At 42.7% G+C, this 27187-nt stretch overlaps 1 protein-coding gene across 1 annotated transcript in view; it reads left to right on the top strand.

Moving 5' to 3' along the window:
* Nucleotides 1-27187, top strand: part of LOC144797585 (hydroperoxide isomerase ALOXE3-like) — a 228639-nt gene that overhangs the window by 179013 nt on the left and 22439 nt on the right. Inside the window, exons 7-10 of the mRNA XM_078668252.1 lie at nt 14716-14859; nt 16113-16316; nt 16558-16644; nt 18850-19019. Coding sequence (XP_078524378.1) covers nt 14716-14859; nt 16113-16316; nt 16558-16644; nt 18850-19019 — 605 coding nt within the window. The remainder of the gene's footprint in view (nt 1-14715; nt 14860-16112; nt 16317-16557; nt 16645-18849; nt 19020-27187) is intronic.

The following is a 27187-nucleotide window of genomic DNA, read 5'->3' as shown; positions in this document are numbered from 1 at the left end:
TCAATCTAGTACTAAATGATCTGGCTGTTTCACCTACATATCCAAGGCCACATGGGCATAAGAGTAGGTAGATGATATTTTTGGTCTTACGGTTGGAGAATTGCGTAGGGCATATGGTGACTCCTTGATATACACAACTGGTACCCACAATGGCTGACTCACACGCCAGACAGGTATTACATTTGTAGGTGCCAGTGATCGGCGAACTCCCTTCAACGGTTTTTTGGATGAATGACTGACCTTCTCTAAGCCTGGAACGGGTAACAAAATTCTTAATGTTCCTATTTCTTCAGTGGGCGAACATCGGCTTAGGTAGTTTATCATTTTCTTCTGAACTGCTGTTGAGGATGTGCCAAATCGAATTCATAATATGTCGTACAGTGTTGTTCAAGGTAGAATGCCTCGTGACACAGACCAATTGGTTGTTAGTGGGTTTGGACTTAGGTAAAAGCAAAGCACCTTGGTCATAAAAATGGGCTCGCTTCATAATCCAGCCTTGAATAAGTTTCATAACGGGCTTTTTTACACTTCCTTTTGCTGTAGGTCACTTGGGGTCCCGAGTGGTGTCCTGTAACCAGCAGTACACCAAACCTGCTCAAATCTTGAAGTGCCCCATAATTGGGCCATCTGTTCAAGGTCCATTGATGTGAAGACCTTGATCTTTTATTATATCAGGTAGTATAACATGCTCTTCACAACAGTACCTTTGGTATCTTTTCCAAAATGGCTTTGGTAGGGATTTTGATATATTTCAATCTCTGTCTCCCAATAGTATTCAATCATGAAAAGTGTAACACTATTACTCATCAACTGCAGGCGTCATCTATCATTGGCTAGTGCATTATAGCGTACACTTGTAAGTAACCAAACCCCTTTTTTAATTTATTAAACGTTTTAGGCACCTGAGTGCATTACCTGCTATGATCGCATGAAACACCCCCTTTATTTCCTTTTCAGTTTTGAGCCCAATTTATCCCCTTGAATGACTTCCCATGCGTCACCTTGCGCCCATGCTTTACTTCTTTTTAGGTGAGGAACCACAACCTCTTTGCTTCACCTTGAAGTATCACTTATGCGGTGTCTTGCCACATCGGGACGTTTCAGGGAAACTCTTATGTATTATTCTTTCTGGTCCTTTCTTCTGCACAAACTCATCTCATGCACAATGCTTTCAGTTTAGTGGTGTGACTGTGTACTTTATCTTTCAATAAATGTATCTTACTTTTCCGTAATTTAAGCCAGCCTTTTTCATTCAAATGCCTCCACCTACAAGTAGAGTTTTATCAACGACAGTGTACTTGAGTGGCAATATATGTGTTTTTTTTAATTGGAATGTTTATAATTTTTTTCTTTTAGAATCGTCCAGTGGTTCTCCAGAAGAAGGCATGTGTAACGCCGAAACGCGCGTAGAGATTACTGTTGTAATTTATCTCCCAAATGGTATGTCCCATCCTCCCCTTCCCCTATGGCCCAGTTGGTATTCCCTGCCCTGAAGTTTGCCATGGAATGTTGGGACACTCTCCAGTGAGGAGAGTGGATGGTTAATAAACGGACTTGCTTCAATCGATGTCCTTGTCATTGATCATTTGTATTTCTAACACTGGCGACGGAACTGCGCAGGGGGCAGCAGTTAACCATCTCCCCTTTGAGTGCTCTCTCCACACATACACACAAGAGGAAAAGGTAGAACTTGTGTGGGAAGAATCGAAGAAGGGAAAAAAGGTACTTCTATAATAAGGTCAGCCACTTGTGGATGATGCTGTATTGGCAAAGAGAAAACTAATTTAAGGAAGATGCGGTTGGAGTGACTGACAAGGGAAAAAATCAAGGTCTGGAGTGTGAGAGTATCCTGCTTTCTGCGGGCGTCCAGTTAACATTTGGTTGCGCTTTTTACCCTTGCTATTCAGCCGTCTCTGTGGAAATTGTAACTGTTTGGGCAGCGGCTGATTGAGGTCCCGGACTAGATGTGAGAACTAAGCATTGGGGTAAATGAAGGCATCATAAGGAAATCTTACCTGATCCTCGTGAGAGTATTGCCTCCGACCAGGAATGTAAAGGTGGCACCTGGTGTGTTAGTGGAGCCCGGGTTTGCACAGGTGAAGAGCCGTGCTGTGTCCATTGTTTCCGTGTGCCTGTGTTCATCGAAGCGGGCGTGTGAGGCACTGGTGAGGCCATGCATCGACATAGAGCTGAGGAGAGGCTGACGGTCCAGCAGCGACCTGCCGCTTCAGAGGAGCTTTTGAGCTGGGCACAAATGTGGATCGGCGTTCGTCAGGAGCCTGGAGGAGGAGACCGTAAATCCTGTCAGCGCATCTATTAGCCTCCTGGAAGCCGGATATCTGAACGCCCCCGGCGCACCAGCAGCTAAGGGCCGTAAGTCTTGAGGAGAAAAGTTAACTCTTTCCTGACAGCGATCGCAGCCTGCTACCCGGCAAAGCTGCTTTGTGAGCCATTAGGAGGTGTTTTCCCCATCCCATCGTAGGCGCACACGGAGTGTGGAAATTGTGGACTATTTTAAGATCGTGGTGGTGAGTGTGACCTCCTCAGGCTGTGTGGAACTGGAGAGACAAACAGCAGTCCTCCACCATTAACTGGACTGAAACTTCATTTTATGTGATATTTAAGTCTTTATGAGAGATTTACATAGTGAAGTGATTCTCTCTCAAGCGTTCACTCATAAAAATCTATGTTCTATGCTAAAGGTATTATACTTAGCTTATGTTTCCCTTTCTCTGAGTAGATGTGTAATAACTTAACTCTTTATGTAATAGTGCATGGGGAGGTGATACACTCTTAGAAGTTCAATCCTGGAAATCTAAAGTCCGTGCTGGTGGTGTATTACCTAGATTAGATCTCCTTCCTCTGAGTAAGTGGTGTAACCATGGCAGCAGCAAGCATGAGCCAACCCCCACCCTTTTTAAATGAGATAGGCGAACCGGAAATCAGTTGGAAGGAGTGGGTGAAGCTATTTGAATCATATTTAATAGCTGTGGGTGGTGAGAAATATAAGCCAGAAAGGAAAAAACACATATTATTACACAATTTGGGTAGGCAAGGGCGTAAGGTCTATGAGTCTCTACCCATGTTAGAACAGGAGGGAGAGGATGAAGCAGGTGTTGATGTGTACGAGCAAACTATGGTAAACTTAGAAAAACATTTTGGGGACAGGATAAATGTAGTTTTGGAACGCCATAGGTTTTCCAAAAGATGTCAAGGTAAGCAAGAGTCTGTACAAAAATGTATTGCTGCATTGTGGGGACTAACACAGCTATGTGAGTTTGGAAATTTAACTGAATCCCTTATAAGGGACCAACTTGTGAGATGTACCAATAACCCATGCATTCAAGAGAAGTTGCTAGCAAAAAACCCAGGGTTAAGAGAAGCCATCGAAATAGCCAAGTCTGTAGAACACACGGCAAGATGCCTAAAGGAAATGAAAACCAATGGGGAGGAGGTAGCTTCAGTAAGATATGAAGAGGATTGTAATGAAGTGTGTAAGATTAGGTCTAAAGAAAATTACAGTGTGAGAGGAGAACCTAAGGAGAAGGGTCCTAAATGCTACAGGTGCGGCAGCAATAACCATTTTGCAACCTTTTACCAATGCCCTGCCAGGTTTGTCACGTGTAAAAAATGTAATAGGAGAGGGCATTTCGCGAGAGTATGTAGAGATGGAGAACAACACACTAGAAATGAGGGTAGGAATATGGAGAAGAGTGCAGCCAGGGAAGTAAAGTGCATAGAACAAAGAAGCGCGAAGATAATTTTGCAAGTAAAAGATATGGATGGTACTGTAAACTCGATTTACCCCAAACGTGATGTTTTCCTCGATGGCCAATGTGTAGAAATGTACGCAGATTCTTGCTCTCCATACACCTTACTGAACAAAGATGATTTTGTGTCCATGGAAAATTGTAATGTGAAGCAGTTGAAAATGCCTGACATTTCTCCCACAGGGTATAACAAGGGAAAAATACCATTGATAGGCATGAAAAATGTACAACTACGCTTTAAGGACAGGGAAACATATGGCAAGGTGTATGTAGTGGAATCAGGATCTAAGTTACTGGGATGGGTTCACCAAAAAGAACTGGGTATCATCCTAGATCCTAATAGCACTGAACAAGTTTTGCTCACTGACAGGTCCCATAGAGGTGAAAACATTTGTGAAGAATTTGGGCAACTATTCAGGGATGAGCTTGGTTGTCTACACAAGTTCCAACACAGAATCAAGTTAAAAGATAAGGCAAGACCAGTTGTACATAAACTGCGCCCTGTGCCACACAAGTTGAAAATACCCCTAGAAGAGGAATTGCGCAAGCTTTGTGAGTTAGATATAATTCAACCCATCACCTGCACAGAGTGGTTGGCTCCGATTGTTATTGCAGCCAAAGCCAATGGGGAAGGTATTCGTCTTTGTGTGGACTTGCGCAGTCTCAACGACAACATATGGGTGGAAAGACATCCGCTGCCCGTAATTAATGAAATGTTGAGCACCATGGGCCCGGCTAGATACTTCAGCGTGATTGACCTATCCATGGCATATCACCAAATTGAACTCCATCCCGAATCGAGGCCTCTCACGGCGTTCATCACCCCATTCGGAGCATACATGTTCAAACGGATGCCTTTGGCCTGGCATCCGCAGCAGCCATATTCCAGAAAGCGATGCAGAAGATATTGGAAGGAGTGGAACACACCATGTGTTTCCAGGACGACATCCTGGTCTATGGCCAAACTGAAGAAGAACATGATGGGGTTGTGAGACAGGTGTTCAGCAGACTCATGGAGGCCGGTCTGTGAAGAAAGAAAAATGTAAAATAAAAGTGAAGGAAGTTGAGTATTTAGGCCACAAGATTACAGAAGATGGATTCAGACCTAAAGGCAGATTGATCCAAGCAGTGAAGGAAGCACCCAGCCCCAAAAACTAGGAAGAATTAAAGTCCTTCTTAGGACTTTTAGAGTATATGTCAAAGTATGTGGAAAACTTTTCTGCCAAGTGTGAGCCCATGAGGGAGTTAATGAAGAAAAACAAGGATTTTCAATGGAATGAGGAGCATGATGCTGTGGGTAAGTCACTAAAAGAGGAATTAACAACCTCCCCAGCATTAGGAACATTTGATGCATCAAAGAAAACCATCCTGGCTACAGATGCTTCTAACAAAGGCCTGGGTGCGACCCTGATACAAAAGGATGGAAAAGAAGAGACAATCATTGCGTTTGCATCCCGGAGTCTCACAAACCCTGAACGGAATTATTCCGTAATTGAAAGGGAGGCCTTGGCCTGTTTCTGGGCTGTTAGACATTTCAAGTTTTTCTTGTGGGGTTTAAGGTTCTCCATCCGGACCGATCATAAGCTCCTCACCTTCATCTTTTCCGTGAAGGGATTAGAGAATTGTACACCTCGCATCAGCAGATGGATCCTGGGACTGGAGCACTATAACTTCAATGTGGAATATGTGCCAGGAAAGGAGAATAAAATCGCGGATTACCTGTCAAGGTCACCGTTACCAGATGTGGGGGAAAGAGAAGAAGCCCTCGACAGTCCCATTCTAATGACAGAGATACATACCATCACGGAAAAGGAATGGGAGCAAGAGACGAAAGAGGACAAGGAGTTAAGCGTGCTGAAGGAGTACATGGAAAAAGGATGGCCGATCAAGAAGAGTGAACTTGAGGCTGGCATAGAAGAGTATTAGGAAGTGAGAAATGAAATAAGTTTCATAAAAGGAAGAATCTATCGTAATATTAGAGTGGTTCCACCCAAAAGCCTCAGGAAGAAGGTCATCGACTTGGCACATGAAGGCCATCTAGGGCGCAGCCTTACAAAAGCCAGAGTCAGATCCAGTTTCTGGTTCCCCAGGATCGATGCCATGACTGAACAAGCTGTTAAGGACTGTGGGGCGTGCGCCAAAAGCGACAAATCTAAGGCGGTACAGAAGGCACCATTATCTCCGGTGAAAGTACCAACAAAACCATAGAGCAAACTGGCCATGGACATTATCGGACCCATGCAGGAACTAGGTGAGAGGAGGAGGTTCATGCTGGTTTTAATCGATTACACAACTCATTGGATCAAACAGAAGTTTGTCCACACTGTCACCACAAAGACAGTGATCGAGTTCTTGAATGGAGTATTTGTCGAAGAAGGCATTCCAGTGACTTTGGTAACAGATAACGGAATGCAGTTTTGCTCGGAAGAGATGCGTGCATTCCTCAAGGGTTTGAACGTCAAACATGAGACCACAGCCTTATACTGCCCTAAAGCCAATGGTCTAGTCGAGCGGGCAAACAGAATCATAAAGGAACATATCCAATTAGCTGCAACCAACAGGCAGGATGTAGAAGGGTCCCTTAGAAGGTGTCTGTGGGCTTACCACACCTCCCCTAATAAGGTCACAGGCATTTCACCCTTTGTAACTCTGTGCGGGAGAGAACCCTGCACCAAGTTGAATCCTAGTTGGCTGAGTGGTGGTGAGCCCAGAGTAGTGGATCAGGAAGCTATGGCAGAGAAAGTCCAACTCCACCAAGACAATTACAAGCGGTGGTATGATACTAAACATGGGGTGAAGGATTCCAGGTGGGAGGTAGGTGACTGGGTACAAGCCAGAAAGAACATCAAAGTGGGAGCCACCCAAAGCAAATACTACATGCCTTGTAAAATTGCAAAATTACTTAAGAATGTGGTTCAACTGGAGAATGGTCAGTGGTGGAGCTTTGACAAAATTGTAAATGCACATGAATAATGTTCAGTGTTCAGTTATCCTTCTTATGGTGTCATGGTATAATTTTAACCCACCCCTGTGGGTCCTATTCCCTGTTCTGTGTCACCCCTATGGAAAGGAGATGTGTTGTAATTTATCTCCCAAATGGTATGTCCCATCCTCCCCTTCCCCTATGGCCCAGTTGGTATTCCCTGCCCTGAAGTTTGCCATGGAATGTTGGGACACTCTCCAGTGAGGAGAGTGGATGGTTAATAAACGGACTTGCTTCAATCGATGTCCTTGTCATTTATCATTTGTATTTCTAACAATTACCTTTTAACCCACTGTTTTGTAGCCTTGTCTTTTCATTAAATTGTGCATTATTGTATTATTGTATATGCATTGTATTTACATTATTCTATGCCCTATATTGTTTCAGACACTATTGTTATTCACTGTATCCCTGCCACCTCATGAGGTTTTTATCTTCCATGTGTATTTGTTTTTTTAAATAAATGACCAATAATTTTTTTAACTCACTTGCCGTTATTTGTTTAGTACCCTGTCATATAGATTAAACATGTGTTGATGTACCTGACAATTTTCAGGACCCTCAAGTTGCCTAGGATTTGTTATATTTGATATGTTATTACCCTGACCTAGGAACTTGCTACTAGTTTACAGGGGGTCCCCTCTTTTTCTATTCATTACAACGTTGATGTCCACCCCCTTAAAGGTTGTGCCAACGACATGTAATGGATTACGGGGCTTTAAGTCCCTACTCTGTTATCATGCTGTTTTGGTAGGTTACAAAAGTCTACAGAACACATTTGAGGAATTCAGGATCCCAGGCCAATGGAAGTGGGGGACAAGCCTTGCAAGGGTCTTGTCCTGGCCCATGTGCCCTGCCAGGAGAAATCTGTGAGCCAGCTCCAGTAGAAAGTTCCTGTGGCATTGGGGCACCACCAGGGCCCTTGCTGTCCCAAGCCCTGATGCCTTAGTCTCACTGTAAAGGTGGCTGTCCTCACAGCAAATGTGGTGACTACCAGAGGGTTTTCTTAATGCGCCCAAGGGTTGGGCAATCCCTTTGTGCCCTATAGAACTCCTCCTTGGTTTGTTCTCCTTCCATGTGCTGTCCAGCAAGATCTGGCAGGTCACCAAAAGAAGCAATGTCCTCCTTAGTGGATTCCAGGGAAGCCACCACATGTGCCCACCCATCTCACTGGAGTTACATTCAGGGGCTGATTTCCCATGCCCTCTACCTCTACCCTTCCTAGAAGCTGACTGAGCCATTGTTTCAGGCTCCAGCCCATTTTGAATCCCATCATGGGCAGCCATGAACTGTGTAGTAGCACAAATCCTGTCAGGAAACTCTAACATCTCCACATGAACTTTACTTCCTTCCAGGTACTGTGCTCAAAACTATTACCTAGTAAACAGTCCACAGGCATGGCAAGGCTCACTGCGACTTTCTGAAGACTTGAACCTACCCACTTACTCAAATGAAACAAGGGTCACAGGATAGTGACCCTCTCTGTTATGAGCCACTAAAACCTGTTTGAAAGCAGGGGGATTTAGCTGCTCTGGGGAAACCAACTAACGCCTTACCATAGTCATACTGGTTCCTGTATCCCTCAGAGCCTCAACCTCTTGCCTATTGATGGTAACCCATTGCCTATACTTTGTAATATTTGAGGACACATGCCGAATTTCGAAAAATCGCCGGGATTTATTTGCCACCGGTTCGTGCTTAGTCCTGTGAATCACGCAATCAAGACGCAGGGAACCATTTGCAGCAAGGCCACGTAGACAAACTTTTGAAGCCGAGCTGAGCTAGCCGAATGTGTAAGAGGCTGCTGACTACGATACATAAATACGGACACCGGGAACCACACGCAGCCGGCTTATAATAACCATTACTAAAACAGGAGGAAATGCTTGATTTTTAACGTGATAAACCTGCTGTTTTTCAGGATATCATCTTTGGAGAACCTATTAACGTTTTATCCACCCGGGGATCTATTGCGATATAATCCGCCCTATATTGGCTTAATTCTGGCACCATGTTTTGGTATCTATAGAAATATGATGGTACAGTCCTGAGGAAGACACAGTTGTGTCGAAACGCGTAGACAGGAAACCATCTTTTTATTGTAACATATATGTACCTACTCATGTGTAAATTGATGCATATGATACAATGCTGGAATATTTTATCATGTATTGACATAAATGTATTTAAAATCTCTTTTTTATCATTGAATTATGTTTTATAATTGAAATTAAAATACACTAAATGTGCAAAACGTTTTTCTGATTATTTTCTCAAAAATCTTTGTGAACTAATGTCATTGCTTATGTCCTAGTGTTCGATTGAGGATTTGCCTGGGTATTTTACTCACATACACTCTTTGAAACCCTCTCCATTGTCACCCATGGACACAAGGATAACCCCACTAAACTCCCTCCCGGTAACTGGGACAAATTCCTCCCCCAGCACTACAGTAGCAACCCCTGCAATCTTTCATCCAGTGAGAGGTGGTGCTCTTTTTGGATCCTTCAAGAAGTGTCCATACTCATAGCCCTCATAGCATGTAACTGGCTTGGACTACTGACCTTTGTCACAGTAGTTTTTCTTCTGGTAGCCAGATTGGGAATGTGAAGCAGACCCTTTCCCTTGTGAGTAGTTGTGGGGTCTGAAGAGTCCTTCCCAAATACCTTTCTGGACAATCTGGTGCTGACCCAGAGTCTGACTCCTCAGCAAGCCTCCTGGAATCAGTAAAGTTGCTATCAACCAGGTGTTGGCACAACTCTGGAAAACAAGTATCAAGAATGTGCCCTAAAAACACAAGTTGTACAACCCTTCATAATCATAAACTTTCTGCCCCTCATGCAGCCCTTCAGTGCCTTACTAGAATAGTCCATGAAATCCACCCATGTTTGTGTAGAGAGTATGTGACTGGACCTGAAATGTTGCCTGAACTTTCCAGGGGTCAGCCCAAACTTACTGACTGAAGTGGGCTTAATGGCACTGTAGTTGGTCTGATCCTCTCCCCTTATGTAAGGATTGTGTCCCTCCCCACTGTGGGTATGTACCACCAAAGACTACCCTCGCATAACTCCTCTGGGACCCTGTACACCTTAAAACCCACTTCATAGGCTGCTAACCATTTATCTATGTCATCCACCACATTATAAGTGGGCACCATATCTTTTTCGATATGAAATCTGGACTCATGTGAAGACACAGCAGCTATGCTGCCACCAATATTGCTGTTGATGTACCCCACTTGGAGGACTCTAATATCCAACTCTCTGAGGCTGAGCTGATTGGCTATCTTCCTTTCCTCCATGGTCGGCCTCTACTCTTCTAGAGCTTGCTACTAATTAAGCTTAGAAAGGTCAAGGGTCTTCTCCTTGTCCTTCTCCATCCTGTCAAGCTCTACATTTATTTATTTCCTCCTTCCTTTCCTCCAGCTCCTCTGGTGATAGGTTCTATGAGGAAACAATGCTGTCTGGTTTTGAGTGGACTTCCTGTCCTTGGAGAAAACTGCTCCCCCTCTCTATAGGCTGAATGACAGGTCCTGAGGTGGGTGTACAAGATGAAGCAGGACTTGTGTCACTGATGTGCTGAGTACATTTCTGTATTTTTTCACTGTGGCAGGAGATGATGGCATTGAACTATTCTGTGAGGAATAGCTGGGTCCAGCAAGGATCTGATGCAATACTTGTCTTCAACAGCATTCTTGTTCAGTTGGTGGCTTCATTAATGGTGAAGTCATAGTACTTTGTTTTGGCTTATGTGATGATCTCTCTGTAGGTTTCACAGAGAGACTTCAGTATCCGGAGGTCTTTGGAAGCTCTGTTTATTTTCTATTTTCTTTCCATTTTGCAGATGGGTTGTTTGTCACCAGTGTCTTTAGAATACCAGCTGCCGAAGACTTTGGGGCATATGTACAAGGGAAGTGGCGAAGTGAGGCGTTAGACTTCCTGGCTTAACACCTCACTCTGCCACTTCAGAAATGAAGGGCTGCACCATATTTAAAAGAATATGGTGCAGCCCTGCATTTCCTCCTGCACCGGCGTTACAGTTAGCAGCCTAGCACCAACCTAGGCACCCTTTCTGCACATATACAATTTTAAAATGCTGTTTTGTAACTTCTATGTGTGCTGCTTAATGCAGCAGACAGAGGAGTTGCAAAACTGCATTTAAAAAAAATTATTGTTTATGTGCAGGAAGGGGGACCTTCCTGTACATAAACAATCATTGGCCTTTTACTGTATTTATGTTTCCTACACAACGCAGTACACATGAGAACAGCAAAAATGAGGAGAAATTAAACATTTCTCCTAGTTGTACCAGGGTAAGACCAGGTTTCCCTGGTCTTAATTCTGGCTCTGCCTTCTCTTTATGCCACCCTTGTAAAGAGGGGTCAGTGTCAGAATCAATGGGTGTTGCTGTGGAACGCCTACAGCAACACCTATTGCCTGCCCCTTCATGCTAAGCATAGCGTAAAAGGGCGCATAATTTACAAGGCAGCGTTAAGTCATGTTAAGTGGCGTAACACTGCCCTGTAAATAAGGCAAAGCCCCTATCCCCACAGGAGCATACTAAAAAGGGACGTTCCAGTGGGGATAGGGGCTTGTAAATGTATCCCTTTGTTGTATTTGGGCTGTGAATGTTCATTTAGCTTTCCAAAACAATTATGCTGTTGTTTAGAATGGTGTTTGCATTGGATGTGGCTTTGATAGGGTGAAAAATGTGTTCAAGCATGTCCATGGAAAAGTGCCCAAAGGAACTAAATGTTTGGTCTTCTTTTATAAGTAGGGCTTTGAGAAAGGAGATAGGGATGAGCAAAGAGATAGGGATGAGCAAGGAGATGGGGATGGCTAAGTGGTTGGTCCAGTCCAAGGGAATAAGTGGTTTGCTTTGGATTGGTGGTGATGTTGAGAAGTTAAGGTTGAGGATGTGGCCTTTTAAGTGTATTGATTGTGTGACACAATGTACCATGTTGTGCATCGATGACAGGTGTGTTTTTTTGAGCTTATTGTTTCTGAGTGTTTGAGGTCACCCAATAGGGTGGTACGGTCATGTCGGATAGATGAGGTAGTGAGGCGATCAGAATTCATCTATGTAGTCCTTGTTCTACCCTGTATTTTCATATTCTGTAAGAATTCATTTTCCATACAAGTCCTGCCTTCAGTTAAACCAGGTTTAACCTTGTGCTTATAATCTGCTACCTTGGCTGGGATTTATGGAAAGCAACAGTGAAAAATGTGTGAATAGGCTGCATACTGCACTCTCACTCAGGACAATAGACATCCTGAGCTTTAGCCCCTTGAGCTTTACCCTGCCTCCAGTTTGAAAGGCATCTGTCACAAGAGTTTTTCCTGCTTCAAGACCTGCTGGGATAAAGTATAGGCTGCTTGCTGCTGCCTTCTGTCTCAACAGCATCTTGAAAGAGGGAGAATGGCATTCTGCCTCTAGCCTTCTCCTTTGATTTTTTGAAGTCAAACAGTAATTTCACTATTGTTTTCATCCATTTGCAAATGCAGAACTCAGAGGGCTGGGAGCAACTGGAAGGGGTGTGTTTACCTTTACCTTTTAATCCTAACTGGGTTTCTAAGGGATGAACTGTTGGCAGTAGTTGTGTGGTAGGCAGGGAGACTCTTTGCCAAGGCTCTCCCCTGCTATCTTGCTAAGCTGTAGAACAAGACCTAGTAGGACATCATTTATAGTTATTAACAGGAATTGTGTTTTCTACTTTTGAGAAAGGTAGTGGCTTTTTCTAGGATTTAAATAATTCAGCAAATCACTAGTGGGAAGACATACAACAGGGCTCCCACCACTGTCACACTGGAATAGATAAAGTACAAAACAGGGTTCTCTGGCATGAAAAATTAACCTGTGTTAAAATAATACACTTGAGTATTACTGGAACATCGTATTTTGTATATATATGTTGTACTTAAGCCAATCGATGCCTCCCTTCTAATATTTTATTGGTTGCTCAGAAAAAAGAAATATAACCAAATGTCAACGTATTAGAAATTTCTCTAATCAGCTTTTACTTTACGTTCTGTACAGTTCGTTCATGCATTTAAATTCATCAAATTCCACAGTGTCCTTGTTAATATCACAATTTGGTCAATGAGTCGTCCAGCCCTATAACTTGAGAAAGGTCTGCCTGTGCATAGTTCATAAAATATCAAGTCTCCAGTTTGTGTAGTAGCAATGAATCCTTCCAGTATTTTTGGGGAAATTCAGACTGAATATGGTCTACACGGTTCGGTCTGTTCACTTTCATTCACCTCAGGACTCAACAACCTAGTGTGTGAACATTAAAACCACCACAATACATCATGCAGCAAGGGGCTCAGATGCCCTCAGGTGCCCAATGCCACAATGTTAAATCAGGTAGATCTGTTGTGGGCTCTCGATGGTGAACCCTAGTGCTCTTTCTGTGCAAGGAAATATGTGCTGGAAGGTTGTGCACAGACACTTGCATGTGTGTCAAGCCCCCGTCGCAGTAGTAAACCCCATCTCTGGTCTGGACGAGTCTCGCATCCTGCTATTTTATGTGTGACGTACTATGACTTCCAAGTGTGCCCCCGCAGTGATACTGTGAGGTAACAGTACGCCTTGCATAACAAGCCAGGTTGTGAGATGTTTGTCCATACCTGAGATTACTTTCACTATTGAGAAGCAGACTTGACACACACAATAGACTCTGGGAAGGTCTAGCAAATTTCAATCATGATTAACTGTGAAAAGTGTGGCTCCTCCCAGTAGCCAGTGTGCCACCCTGCACTCATTAGTACATGCCAAATTTGTCAAGTGGGGTTTTAAACTGGTCCCAGTTGAGGTGGTAGAGGAGGGAGTGACAAAGGGCAAAGAACGCTGATGGCATGTTATTGTTCTCGTCTGAAGATGTAGATGTATGCAGAAGTTGGTAAGCAAGGTAACGAACAGAGAGAAAAGGCCAAGCAAAGACTTTCAGAAGAAAGTCCAATAGGAAATCAGACTTTAAAAGAGCAAAAATCAAAGACGACAATAGTAATAAGTAGGTGAGAATCGCAACACAAAAGAAGGGAACAAATGCATTGCAAATGCCTCCATTACTTGTCAATGCGTCCTTTATAATGGATTCAAACAGAAACTCACATCACAGAAAAAGACACCTTCATCTTGAATTGGAAAACTCTTGCAATAATCTCTGGACAGGCCACAATCTTGGAAAGGGGCTTGCATTAGGCTTGACCATCCCCCTTTTCACCCCTGTTGTCAACTAGGCACATGAAGAACTCAAAACTAGGGATGTTTCCTCTGATGCAGGGCTCTATACTCCAACCACTTCACTTCCCTTTTGATTCTCTATGCAATTAGCAGTGCCCCACTCTGGGTCCCCAAATCTGCTTATATGCTGGTGCAGTCAAGCCCATGAGGAAGCCCAGCCCCTTGCAGAGTCCTGAGATGCAGTTCCATCTCTTTCTGAACGCTTTCCACTCAATGGAAGCTCCTGGAATGCATGCAGCACAAAGTTAACTTCAGATCTGGACTGAGACTTAAAGTAACTTTGGCACATGCACCACTAACTAGGGGAATGTGATGCCAGAGATGCAGATGAACAATTTGCATGTTCTTGGAAGATTTCTTTACAGTCCTTTTCTTAAATCAGGTTATTTTAGTGGAATACATTGCTTGAAGAATCATAAGGGATATTTACTAGATATGTTTGTATAAAGTGCCCATTTATAAAGAGCTCCTAGCTACAACAAACGATGTACTTTCGAGTTACAGACACTATTGAAAGTTTTTTAAGTGTTTTTCAATGATGTCTTATAATTTCATGTTTAGTTGTATCTGGACAAGAATGTTGTCATGGGCTGGTGAGTGGTCAGAGGTGTGATATCTTCTGCACCTGCACCACCATGCCATCTTGCAATTCTGGAAGAGTTCGTTGATGGTATGTTATGATGCCAAGTTCACCTGTATTGTTTCCTCTATTTGCAGAGAGGAAAACTTTTCATTGCAGATTTTAAGATATTGGATGGCGTTCCTGCAAATATATTGAGTGGTCATCAGCAGTACATAGCTGCTCCCTTGTGTCTTCTCTACCTCTCACCCCAGAATGAAATGATACCCCTAGCAATCCAGGTAAGGTGTTGCCTAGAACTTTGACATTTCAAGACATTCGTTCATTTTTTCAGAATGTATAAGTGATCAGCTTTCTGAGAGAATGTGTCAACTTTTACTTGAACTATGTGGACTAATAGTTTTCCTATTGGCTAGAACCAACACACCTCTTTATTGTCACAAAGGTTTGTCTTTATGATGACGGAGGGTGTTTGATACTATGGAGAAAGTCTTTATCTGTGTTTGGGATTTTTACTATGCACAGTTCCATAAAATAATTTTCCAAGAAAACCTATATGGATTTTGACTGATTGAAGAAAGAAATAAATTAAAACAACTCGGTAACCTCACTCTAAATAAGACACTCTTTCAGGCACTTGCATTTGTATCCACTAAGTGTTTTTACATGTATCCACAGTGATCTATATAAACGACTATTACAGAATACTATTAGGCAATGCAAATGTATTTTCCTGAAAGCAAATTTCAGTGCTCATTCTTTTCTCATCTGTGCTCTGCCTCTGAGCATCGCCTAGTATCTATGGCTGATGTACTTTCTTTGTAAGCTGGATGGTGCTTTACTGTCAAGGGCCAACGCCTTGTCCTCTTCTTCTTTCTATTTTTGTAGGTGTTCTTCTCAGCCCTCAGACTCTTTGTTTCTCTTTCTTTCTTCTAGACAAAATCATGGGCTTCACATACACTTCTAATCAACATTCACCACAAAGCGAAAACCTGTTTGCAAAATGTAAATCAATTGCGTCTGCCTTCATGTAGAAACACTTATTTTACAAGAGAACCCTTCTACTTATCTTGTGCTTTATTCATAAGCATTATTCTGTGAGCATGCTAACTTACTCCTCAATTGAAAGAGAAGGTCAATCTACTCATTGCCCAAAAAAACCTCAAGAAATGGTTCCTATGAGATCGCAGTAAGACACGTCTTGATTGTTCTAATGGTTCTTGCTTGTCATCTTTAGTGTACAAGGTTCCCATAGTGGACTGAGTCCATATGAGTGGATTGTCATCTAATTTTAGCAGCCCTTTTTTCTGAGAGCAAGCACGCATCCAGTGGCTGTGGGATTTCTGAGAAATCATGAATGTGTAATGTTAGAAGGTTTCCAATGTTCTTGGCATTCTGGTTCAGTAAACATCATGCAAACATTCTCTAAGTCTAATGTGTTGTGTCTCACTCTTGAGCTAAGTTATGACAGCAGATGCTTGGGCAGTAACCACAAAAGTTCAGTAACTGGCTCTTTGTGCATCTTCCTCTGCAGCTAAATCAGACTCCAGGTCCAGAGAATCCCATCTTCCTGCCAAGTGATAGTGAGTGGGACTGGTTGCTTGCCAAGATGTGGGTGAGGAGCTGTATTTTTTCCACCCATCAGGCTCTTACCCATTTCCTACGTACGCACATCTTTGCAGAGGTGTTCTGCATTTCTACATTGAGGCAGCTCCCCATGTCTCATCCTCTCTACAAGGTAAGAAAGACAAATCAGACAGTGCAAAGAGACTGTTAATTCCAAGCTCAATAAATGAGCGCCCATTGGTCATTCTTCCCAAGCATTTTTAGGTACAAAACATCAAGATTGATTGAGATTCTTGGAGGACTGGACATTAAAATAGTATATGGTTACATGTTATAGAGCAGTGGGAATATGAGAGCTGCTTGAAGCAACCACTGTACCTGTGTCTCTAATAACTCCCCCGGTCTCTCTTTAGCTCCTGATCCCTCACCATCGCTATACTTTGCATATTAATACTCTCGCCAGAGAAGTCCTTATTGGACCAGGAGGATCCTTTGATCAGGTAAGATTTGAATTCATCTTTGTAGACCACCTCTGTTGATGGCATCCGAAAGAGGTCATGATAAAAATAGATAAAATAATAAACATAGCATAGCATGTGATATTGTAAAGCACATGTTAACCCTTCGGTCTAAATTAATAGATGTTTATTGCTACTCAGCGGCACTTATTTTATTGACCTCTTAAATGCTAAGTGGAACATCCGTTAAACCAATGACCATGAGCTCAAACACAGATGTTATGTTATGTTAAATGCTCTTATAACGCGCAACAGCTAATCCGAGGAGTGTCCCGGCACGGAACCAAGAGGACTCACTGAACTATACCACCATCATTTACGGAAACAGGTACTTTTTCAAAAGTTTCTTGAAGGCTAACGGATCTTGAGTATTACACAATGAAAACAAAAGGGCATTCCAAGCCTTGGCAGCCTTTTACAGCCAAGGAGCAACTGCCCAACTTGTGATGGATGATGCAGGGCACCCTAGCTAGAAGGAGAGCTGAAGAACGCAGTTGTCTCAGCGCGACATAAAAGGAGAACCGTTTCTGTAAATAGGCAGGTCCACAACCGTAAAGGGCTTGATGAGCAAGGACTAGGGATTTGAATCAATGGTGTGGATGCATTAGTCAACTGAGCCACGAGACCCAGCTCGAGGAAGTGGATGGAATGAAAGCTATGTCCCATGATGGAGGAGAACAGATTTCTGAAAAATGAATGGGAACTGCTAGGAATGAGATGAGCTTTTTAAACCCTTTAATAAATATTCTTGCGTGTCCTTATTGAACATAATTACACAGTGCATCAACCTGCAGCCTTTTCCCACAGGCTACTATTTATTTGACACATTGTTATGTGAGCAACATCCTAAAAAGGAATCTTCACAGTCCCCCCAAACATATACAAACCTTACATACATTATGCAGGATGAGGTATTCTTGTATGGTCTTTTAGAAGTCTCATGGCCTCTGACCGTAGACAGGTGTTTGTACTTGAGGAAAATAAGCTTCGAAGATATCCACTGTCAGTACTTCTATCTCTCCACTCACTTTGCTTGAAGTAGTTGGGAAGCCCGTGCAGTGGATTGGAATTTAATCATTGTATTGGGCACGTCTAATTGAAGTGAAGTAGAACATTTCCATAATCTATCCATAATATCTGAATAGTTTTTAGGTGTTTTTTTATAGGCTGTATCCAAGTAGGGCTGCTAATCCTGAAGCTAGAGAAGTCTCAGCAGTCATGACTTGGAGACTGAATGCTTTGCTATTTGTGATATTTTACCTATAGAACACCACATAAACCTGGAAAATAAACTATCCCAACTTATAAATACTTTGCATATTCTAGCAACATCTATTTGTCCCCTGTCCTTTAAGTGGATAGCTCATAACCTGGACAAGAATCAGCTACTTTTGACTAGTACTGTCCACTTGCAACCCCCCATTGTGTAAATTAGAGTCACTCTCGTCTTTCCTTTCAGATTGCCACCACCATGGCATGTGTAGTCGGCTTATGGCCTCTTGAATTTGTCTGCTCATTCCTAAATGTATATGCCTTGTAATTGGCTATTGTGCTGCTGCTCTGAAAAGCATTTACTACCATTTACTTTTTGCACTGGAGCATTCAACAGAACATTTTACATACAATACCATATTGATCACTTAAAATGATGGCACACTGAAGCACAACATATAATATTCATCTAGTGCTAGCACTAAACTTCGGACACAAACTCTCATATACACAGTGTGATATAGAAAAGCTTCAACATAGCTTTGTATGGCTCCCACCATTAGCAGACAACACAGAAACACATTAAACACCACTCCAAACGTTAGTAACTAAAGAACCTGGACACATCCTCAGTGCCACTGCTTCACAAAGAACATATTTGTCAGAGCCATAGTCACGCCCAAAACAGTCAAATAAGCTACATCATTTGTAACCTAAACTCAGTCTCTCTGTAACCAAAGGCAACTGTTTTTTTCTGTCCTGAGGAATGTATTGATAGTTGGATAAATCCTCCAGCAGCAACTCTGTGGCATATTATACACCCAAAGCTACATGAGTAGAACATTGCCTCACACTCTAGACAGAGTAGATGAGAATATCCAAAATGTATAAATTGATGACTTTGGTCTAGGACTAAAACAATCAGGAGCAGCCTAGAAAAGGCACCTAACCAGAAACTGAAATTTTTATCCCCAGAGCACGGCGATTGGAGTAGCAGGTCTTGCTGAGCTTATATCAAGAGACATGCAATCCCTGACCTACACTTCCATGTGCATCGCGGACAATCTCAAATCCCGTGAGGTTGAGTCCTTGCCCAACTTTTACTATAGAGATGATGGGTTGAAGATCTGGTCAGCCATTGAAAGGTGAGACATGATTCCTTGGTCCCTGGTAGTTTTTTTGTTGTTTCCAGTGATGGGTTATAATGTTCTTTTGAATTTGTACAGCAGCCTTGATCAAAAGCATTGCACAAAAAATGTGAATTGCACAGTCCATTTGTAAATGAAAAATAATATTTGTGATTGACAGATTGATACCAAAATTCAAATGAGACACAGCAACCAAATAGCTAAAAGGAGCAAAAAGTCATGTATAAAAAAAAGATTCAACCTGTGTAAGGAAGGAGGAACGTAGAAGAAACATTAATCTTGCCTACCATAGCTTGGGACTGCTGCTGAGAACATCCAAATTCTAGAGAGGGCACTGCAAGCCATTGGCAGAGTGGTCCCCTCATTCCATTTTATTGTTATGTTCGATAGTCTGATTTTATATTACAGATCATTGACAAAAGCTGTGCTTGTCCCATTGACAGTGAACTACTACTCCCAGAATGCATTAGATTGTCAAATGAAAACTAAGGTTGGCAATGTAGTGTCCAGATATCCTGGAGAGGTAGGAAAACCAACCAATATACAGGTAAGGAGCAGGTCAAAAAGGGGTAAATGGTTGATAAATCAAAGATCAATGATGACTTAGGCCTAGTTACGATGTCGTTCGGGGTTGCCTCCGATTGACACCGTTTCGGTGTGGGAACTGACCCTGTAGGTCAGCGGTTCTGAATGGCATATTACAATGCGACCGCACCTGGTGCAGTCACAAACTCCGATTTCCCCATGGGAGCTTGTGCGGCGGTCAGAAAGCCGGACATGAAAAGCCTGGCGGAAACCAACATCATAATCCGGTTGGTGGAATTGCCATCCGTAGAGGATTATGTGCGGCCTCCGACTGGCCGGCGGGTTCCTTGAGCCCATTGGAAGCCAGTCGGTCTGACCGGCCAGGTTAAACTCCGACCACCTACATTGTCATTGGGAGGTCAGACTTTAAACCATGAATGTTGGTCGAAAAGCCTAAGCCTCCGACCTGCGGTCGGAGGCTTTCCGTTCGACATCCTAATCAGCCCCTTAGCGATTTGCTAAGGATATGATAAGCAATGCAATTGAAGCCCACAAGAGGTAAGAAGTCATTGTAAAAGTGGATGAAGGGAAAAACTTGAAGATTAAATTCCCTCATAAAATGCGGTCAGCTGAGATCGAGAGACAAAAAGAGGAAAGACAAAAGACAGGGAGTCTTCCATACAGAACATAAATAGCGTTGGTGTGGGAGCACCAATGCTTTAAATTGGGAGTTAGAGAGAATTGAGTCTGAGTAAGAGGCTTATGAAATGTTGAATTCAGATTCAATTGTGTTCCAAAAGTCTTTAGACAGACAAGCAGATAAATTGTGGATGGGTGAGGGACTGAAAGGAAATGTGAACAATGAGTGTCTGCCATATAAAGGTAACACAGAAACCCAAATGAGGAAATGAACAAAGCAAGTTAAATATGGGGAAGTGAAGCAGTGGGCAAATTGTTAAAGTGTGGGTTTTTAGGACTATTAACCTCATGCGTGCAGCGCATTTTTCCGCCGTACGCTGAGTTTTTTTTAAAAACCGCGTTACATGACGAGCTCAGCTCGTCATGAGCGTACGACAGGCGTACCTCATGACGAGCTGAGCTCGTCATGAGCATCAAAGGGGTTAAGATAATGAAACTCAAAATAGCAGGTGGGAGGGGAAAGCATAATAGTGAACTCAAGTAGCTAAATGTGACAGACTAAAATGAGGAATGCTCAGCTAACCACCAGTATTGTGTAGTTTGTTTGACTAAAAGATCACTTATTTGCATGGGATCTTTTTATATATTCTCATTGTTAGTATGCCCTGTAATGTGTACACCGTTCATGCGCCAGTTCTGAAAATCTTTCGTTTGTTCACATTAGAATGTCTCATCATTTTGATTGAATAGTTTTGCTGTTGAAAACTATGATGAGCAGACCAGTTTTTTATGATGCCAGCAGGTTTGCTTGACACTTTACCTTCTGTCTTCAAAGCTTCAGAACTCAGCCATGTTCTTCTGATCTTATGAAAGTGCTTAAAGTTTACACACAAAAATATGAGTTTCCTAGTTGCTTTGAGTTGCGCTCATGCGAGAGTCTGAAAAGTTAATTCGAGCGAGGTCAAATTTACGAGTCAATCCAGACTACACTTCGGTAGATGCTTTTGGATTTTGTGACCTGCTAGTTTTAAATGACCATAGGGGATATTTTGTTTGTTTCTCTGGTTACTCTTCCGGGGTGGGCCCAGGAGCTCTTGACAAGGGAGGAGAGGTTCTGCTATGCTGTATTTAGGTATAGGTGGCCACTGCGGGATTATTTGCAGTACGGCACACAAGCACTGCTGCAAAAGTGGGTAGGGTTACCCATGGGAATTTTAACCCTATTGGTCATGGAAGTGTCAGAATAATGCCAGGCAATAATTTGGCACCCCTCGGCACCCTCTTCAGAACATTACTGGACATGTGGGAGACAGAACTGCATATGCGGAAGTGACCTGTGAGGAGAAACCAAAGGGATTGACCTGCTCCCATGTATACCCAAGAAAAAGAAGTGGACTCTAGGGGTCAGTTGACTGAACTCCTTTTAAGTTACAAGGACACAAATGCTACAAGAAGCCCATCTTCCGGAAGGAGTCCAGCTAACCAGTTTCAACTGGACCTTGCTGGTAGCTTCTGTTGAAGTGAGTCCTGACTCCCAAATGGGTTCTTGAGGCTCTGGAACCTTTGGCAGGTATCAGTGTCTATGCCTCCTGTCTAACCCTAAAGGCTGGGGCTTAGAAGCCTTTTCAAAAATGTTTACTGGGGAACTCACAGGAGTCTGGGACCAACTTGCCAAGCTGATCCGCTGAGTATGCAGCACACATTTATTGACTTCTCCATTGCTCCGGCGAAGTTCTTCACTCTACGTTAGAATTAGTAGAGGGCGTTTTGACCACATCCTGCAGCTTCCTCAATGCAGCCGGCGACAAGAACTCTATTAACAACTAAGCTCTCCGTGAAATGGTAGCCCAAACTTCACCCACTCTTTTTGACCAACACTTTGGGACACTGTCTTTATGCAACCTGGTGTCATCGAGCCATGCTCCAGCTTCAGCTCCAGCTTTAGCTTGCTGCCTTTGCACTAACAAACCCTTTGATGTCTAGAACTGGTTCTAAGTTAAAAAGGTAACTCTTGACCTGGATGAACCCAGTTCCTGTATCTGACTGGCGATCATCTGCGGTGGGACTAAATTGGTCGCGATCATCTGCGGTGGTACTAAATTGGACTGGAATTTCTATTGGGACCTAACAAGAATAGTGACATTATTACTTGTGGGGGGACTACCATCCACCCCAACTAATAATCTACTATCTCACAACTACAATTAGAGGGATGCTAGGTACTGAACTCCACAAATGCCTTTGTGGAAATGTATAAGCATCATTCTCTTATGCTTAGGTATCTTGATTGTCAAACTATTTTTTCTGGAATCTTAACCTAGCAACATGCAACTTTGAGCACAACAGCATTAAGTTGGCAAATTCCACACCTATTTCCATTAGATCTTAAATTTCCAGAACTGATCCTTAGTCTGTGTTATTTTAACCTTGATGGAAATAATAAGTGTGCTTCTGTTTTTCTTCCTCGCCTGGCAAGCGAGAGTGTTTTTGTTTATTGCCATTTTTTAATTAGATTTACTGTAGAGAAAGTATTGAGTTTCTTTTCGATTTCTCTTTACTCCTAGAATTAAAATGAAATAGTTTTTTGCTTTGTTACTACTGGATTGTTGAGTTCTCCTTTGAAGACAATGTGTAGCTCAAAGCTAATAATGGCTTCTGCTCCAACTTTCCAATGTTTTTTCTGTAATTCCCTGTTTATTATTAGGGGTAGAATGCTCTAAGAGTGTTATAGCCTTTACGCTATACCTATTGTTAAAGGCCCTGTCCGTCATAGTACCTCACCTGTGTCTCAGGCCTGCACTGGGCTTCAGGCTGTTAACAACTGATATATCCCTTGGCAGTGGACTATCAACGATAAAAAAGTCTTCCAAAAGACTAAGAGTTACTAAGGGTCTTTATTATTATACTACAATTATACTTTATTACGACACATGAACTAAAACCTAAAAAGGAGGAAACATGAGATGAAATCAGGTTAAGAGGATTCTTAAGAAGTAAGTAAATCTCTTACAGCAACTATCTGAGCTCTCCACTCTAGACAATGCCTGTGGACAGAACACTCTTGCTGAAAATTTACCAGGTTCATTCGGGTGCTCTCACCGCCCTCATCTGATGGTGTTAGCGAATGCTCAAATGTTCAAATGTGCCTGTAATCTTTGCATCATACTTGATGACAATCTCTTGCTGGATTTGCAGGTTTTGCCTGTCATACAATCTTGTAACTTTCAGCCAAAACAACTTTATTCCTAGATTTAATTTTCCCTTACATTTTTTGAAGCCAACTCCTTCCACCAGTCTATGCTGGATAATGTAGTATGAGAATTCAATGTTTCTGAGTCTCCGGAAGATGGTCTGGATAGTTTCCAAAGACTGCAAAATGCTGCTGTAAGGCTAGTTTTTAATCTGAGAAAAATGTGTTGACATTAGCTCCATATGGAATATTTAAATTGGTTCCCTGTGGACAAAAGTATACAGTTTTAGGTTGCCTGTCTGATGCATAGAAAGGTTTTGAGCTCTGTTCCAATGTTCTTTTCAGGTAGATTCAAGAAGTACTCACCTACTCCTCTATTATGATCTTTTATTTTGCCCGCTTTTCTTATTCTACATTTTACATTGCCTAAATGGAGAGGCAGATCATGCTGAGGGCAGGGACAAACACTCTGGAATCCACTTACTCTTCACATCCGTGTTCAAGCAGATTATTTTATATTCAGTAAATTGTTAAAACATGGCTCTTTACCACTTAAGCGTAATACTGGTGCTTTGCTGAACTGGGTGAAGTAGTTAAAAAGTGCCAAAAGAGTCTGTAAATGAGTGTATTGCGCTTTATAAATACAAGTAGGTACAGAGAAATGTTTCTTGATTAGTAAACCTCTCCCTGACTTGATAAAGTGAGTTAGCTGTCATACGACCTCAAAAGATACCCTTTTAAACTGATGCACACATTTGTTGTGGTTAAAGGTAACCTGAGACAAAGACCCTAAATGTGTACCTATTACTGATACCTGACGCGCCAACAAAAATGTAGATTCCAATTTGCTGCTCTGTTTTGCGTTGTGTCTGCTTTTGGTGGTGTGGCTGGACAAGGGAGTATCCAGAAAACTAACATACCCCACCCTTTGAACAATATCTTGATTAGCACCGAGTGAGGCGAAGGAGCCCAGCACTAATTTTTCTTCCATAAGTTACATTCTGAACACCATGTGGCCAAATTGAGCGTTTTACACTTCAAGTCTCAATGCATTTGACCACACATCCATCTTTTTCCCACATCTTCCTTTGGTACTTTAATCAATCAATCAATCATATAATTTGTAAAGTGCACTGCTTACCCGTGAGGGTCTCAAGGCGCTGGGGGGTGGGGAATACTGCTACTGCTCGAAGAGCCAGGTCTTGGGGATTCTTCTGAAGGTCAGCAGGTCTTGGGTCTGCCGTAGGTGGATGGGAAGGTGGTCCAGGTTACTTCACCCTTCCTTTCTCATCCGCCCTTTCTCTATCCCTCAATTCTCCTCTCCAGCCCACCCGCCCTTCTTTGCCATTTTATCTTTTGTGCTGTCTTGTTGTATTTTTTCCCCACCCCACAGCTCTATCCTTCTTTTGTTTGGACAGAAATGGCTACAATCAAAGTCAAGGGAGCCATGAACCGATTTTAAAGATGTTGCACGCACGTGCACACTGACATCCAATGCTCCACTCAAGCTTCTAAAGTGGGTTCATGATGGTCCTTTGGATGGGGTCCAGTAAGGTGAACACAGCAGGGGGGGTGGAGTTAAGTACTCCTTGGCAGTGGTTGGAAGTAAGCATAGTAGAGAGAAATCTGACCCCAGAATTATTTCAGCAATTACACTTCTGGTGAAGCAGAAAGATGCTGTGAAGCTGTCTTTATACTAGAATGGACAGTCATTAGCCCATTCTGTCAAAGACCAATAAAAAGCTGTGTGACATAGGAGATTCAGGGGCTCCTTTTCACGTTCTACAGGGGGGGGGCTCATCATTTCACTTTACATCAGTGCTCCATCTATAGAGGTATTGCTCATCTCAAACAATGGCTATGGGATTTCCAGATGTACACTCAAAATGAACCCCAGCAGGCTCACCTGCTGTCGTCATTTCGTGAGTTATCTATATAGATGCATTCAAAAATGGACTCCTGTCCATATACAGTCAATCATCATGCATGCCAGTGGTGTAATTAAACTGGAGGGGGCCACCTGCACAGTACATGGACAGTATAGTCAGGGGCTCTCACGTCTGACTATACACTGTGCCGGAGGGGCCCCCTGGAGCACAGGGGCCCCCACACTATGGGAGCAGCAGGGGCTATTGCTACTCCACTGATACATCCAGTTGAAGCTCACACTACTACAGCCATAGAGAGAAAACACGTATTCACCATCCATGTCCTACATTACGAGGAAAAAGTAAAAGGCTAGTTTGTGGCAATCTAGGTAGATCTTTTACCAGGAGGAGCTAGTAAGCATTCACATTTACCAGTGAAAAGCAAAAAGGAGCTGGTGGCTTTATTGAAACCTTTTGCTGCCATCACTGCCATTCTCAGCCAAGCAAAAGGTCAGTTTCTTTTTAAGAGTGGTACACTTTAGAGCTATGGCTTAACCTTGGGGCCATGCTCAGAGGGCTCAAGTTATCTTATCACCATGGTTCCTCAGTGAACATGCATGCCTGTAATGTTTGCTGAGCCAAAATAAATTAAACACACACTCTTGTTGAGAGTGGAGCACAGACTAAGGTGCATGCTCCCCACAGCCGCAAACAGAAAGGGTCACCCAGTGAGCTTAACAACAACAGCACCCTGGAGTAGAGCTTTGAGAAAGACCAAGACAGGTGCCAAATGCAGGTCGTGTACAGTCTCACATGCAGAACAAAAACATAAGGATTTCCATAAAAGCTTAAAAGTTACATTTATTTTTGGTTTTGTCATGTCCCATCTTCCAAAGAACATCTTTCCTTGCACAGAAAAGCATCTTTGTTTTCAACACTTTCCATCACTATAGCTCCTACTTCCTCCTGTGAATGTCTTTGTTTGGGGAAGTTAAAAAACAAGCATCAAGAGGCTTACAGTTTGAAGACTTTGTCTCCTGGCTTCATACTCTGGACCTGAGAAGTAGCCACTATTGTAATACAAAAGTGAAGTTTAAATTTTCTGTTGATTTCAGACTGATGAATGAGGGGAAAGTTGCTAGTATATTCCTGCAACAGATGATGGTGTTTCCTCTTCCCCCTGCTTAATGTACATGTTGGGTGAAAGCAAAGGTCCTAGGAAAGATACAGCGTCTCTTTTCAGATCTTTCTTCAAATAGTCCGTGGAACTCCGACAGAAGTCTTGTATTCGTGCAAGGTCAGACTGGTCATTTAATCCTTTGGTCATTTACTCATGGGTTGGAGCCATTGGAAACCGGTTTATGGGAGCTGACCCCTCCTGGTGGGCCTTCAGAAAGATGCTCCAGTTTCCCAGGTTTTATTGCAGCAGGCACCGCCAGGAGAGAGAGGAACGAGAAAGCAATGAGAGAGACGTATTTAACAATTTTTGCTAGGGCTGTTTTATTTCCCAGTCCAGCCCTGTATCCTTCCACATTTTGTCATGAAAGGCAGACTATCAGAAAGGACAGGTGAACTCTGTCCATTGGGCGTCACACTCTTTCTCAAGAGCACCATGTGGTGAGATCATTGTTGCTTGATTTCCAAACCAACTAATGGCTTTGTGCCCAGTGCACTTGAACAACTTGCACTCGTAACATGGAAATAGGTCTGGGTCACCTCCATAGTAGCATCTAGAGAATGTGCATTACATAGGAGGAATGTATGGAATGCCAGTAGGTTCTTATTGTGGTGTAAGGATGACAGAATGTTGAAAGTGCAAGACAATGCTGAGTGGGAAATGGATGGTTGGTATTTGAATAGGGCCACTTTAAGCTGGTAGTGAAGTGGTAGCATTTTTATCTGTCCTGTGTTGTACCTGTTTCTCCTGATGCACAAAGAAATAA

The sequence above is a fragment of the Lissotriton helveticus genome, chromosome 12, assembly GCF_964261635.1.
Source record: "Lissotriton helveticus chromosome 12, aLisHel1.1, whole genome shotgun sequence".
In the NCBI taxonomy this organism is placed as follows: domain Eukaryota; kingdom Metazoa; phylum Chordata; class Amphibia; order Caudata; family Salamandridae; genus Lissotriton; species Lissotriton helveticus.
Note: the sequence above shows the minus strand (reverse complement) of the source record. Positions and strands in the feature narration are given on the sequence as shown.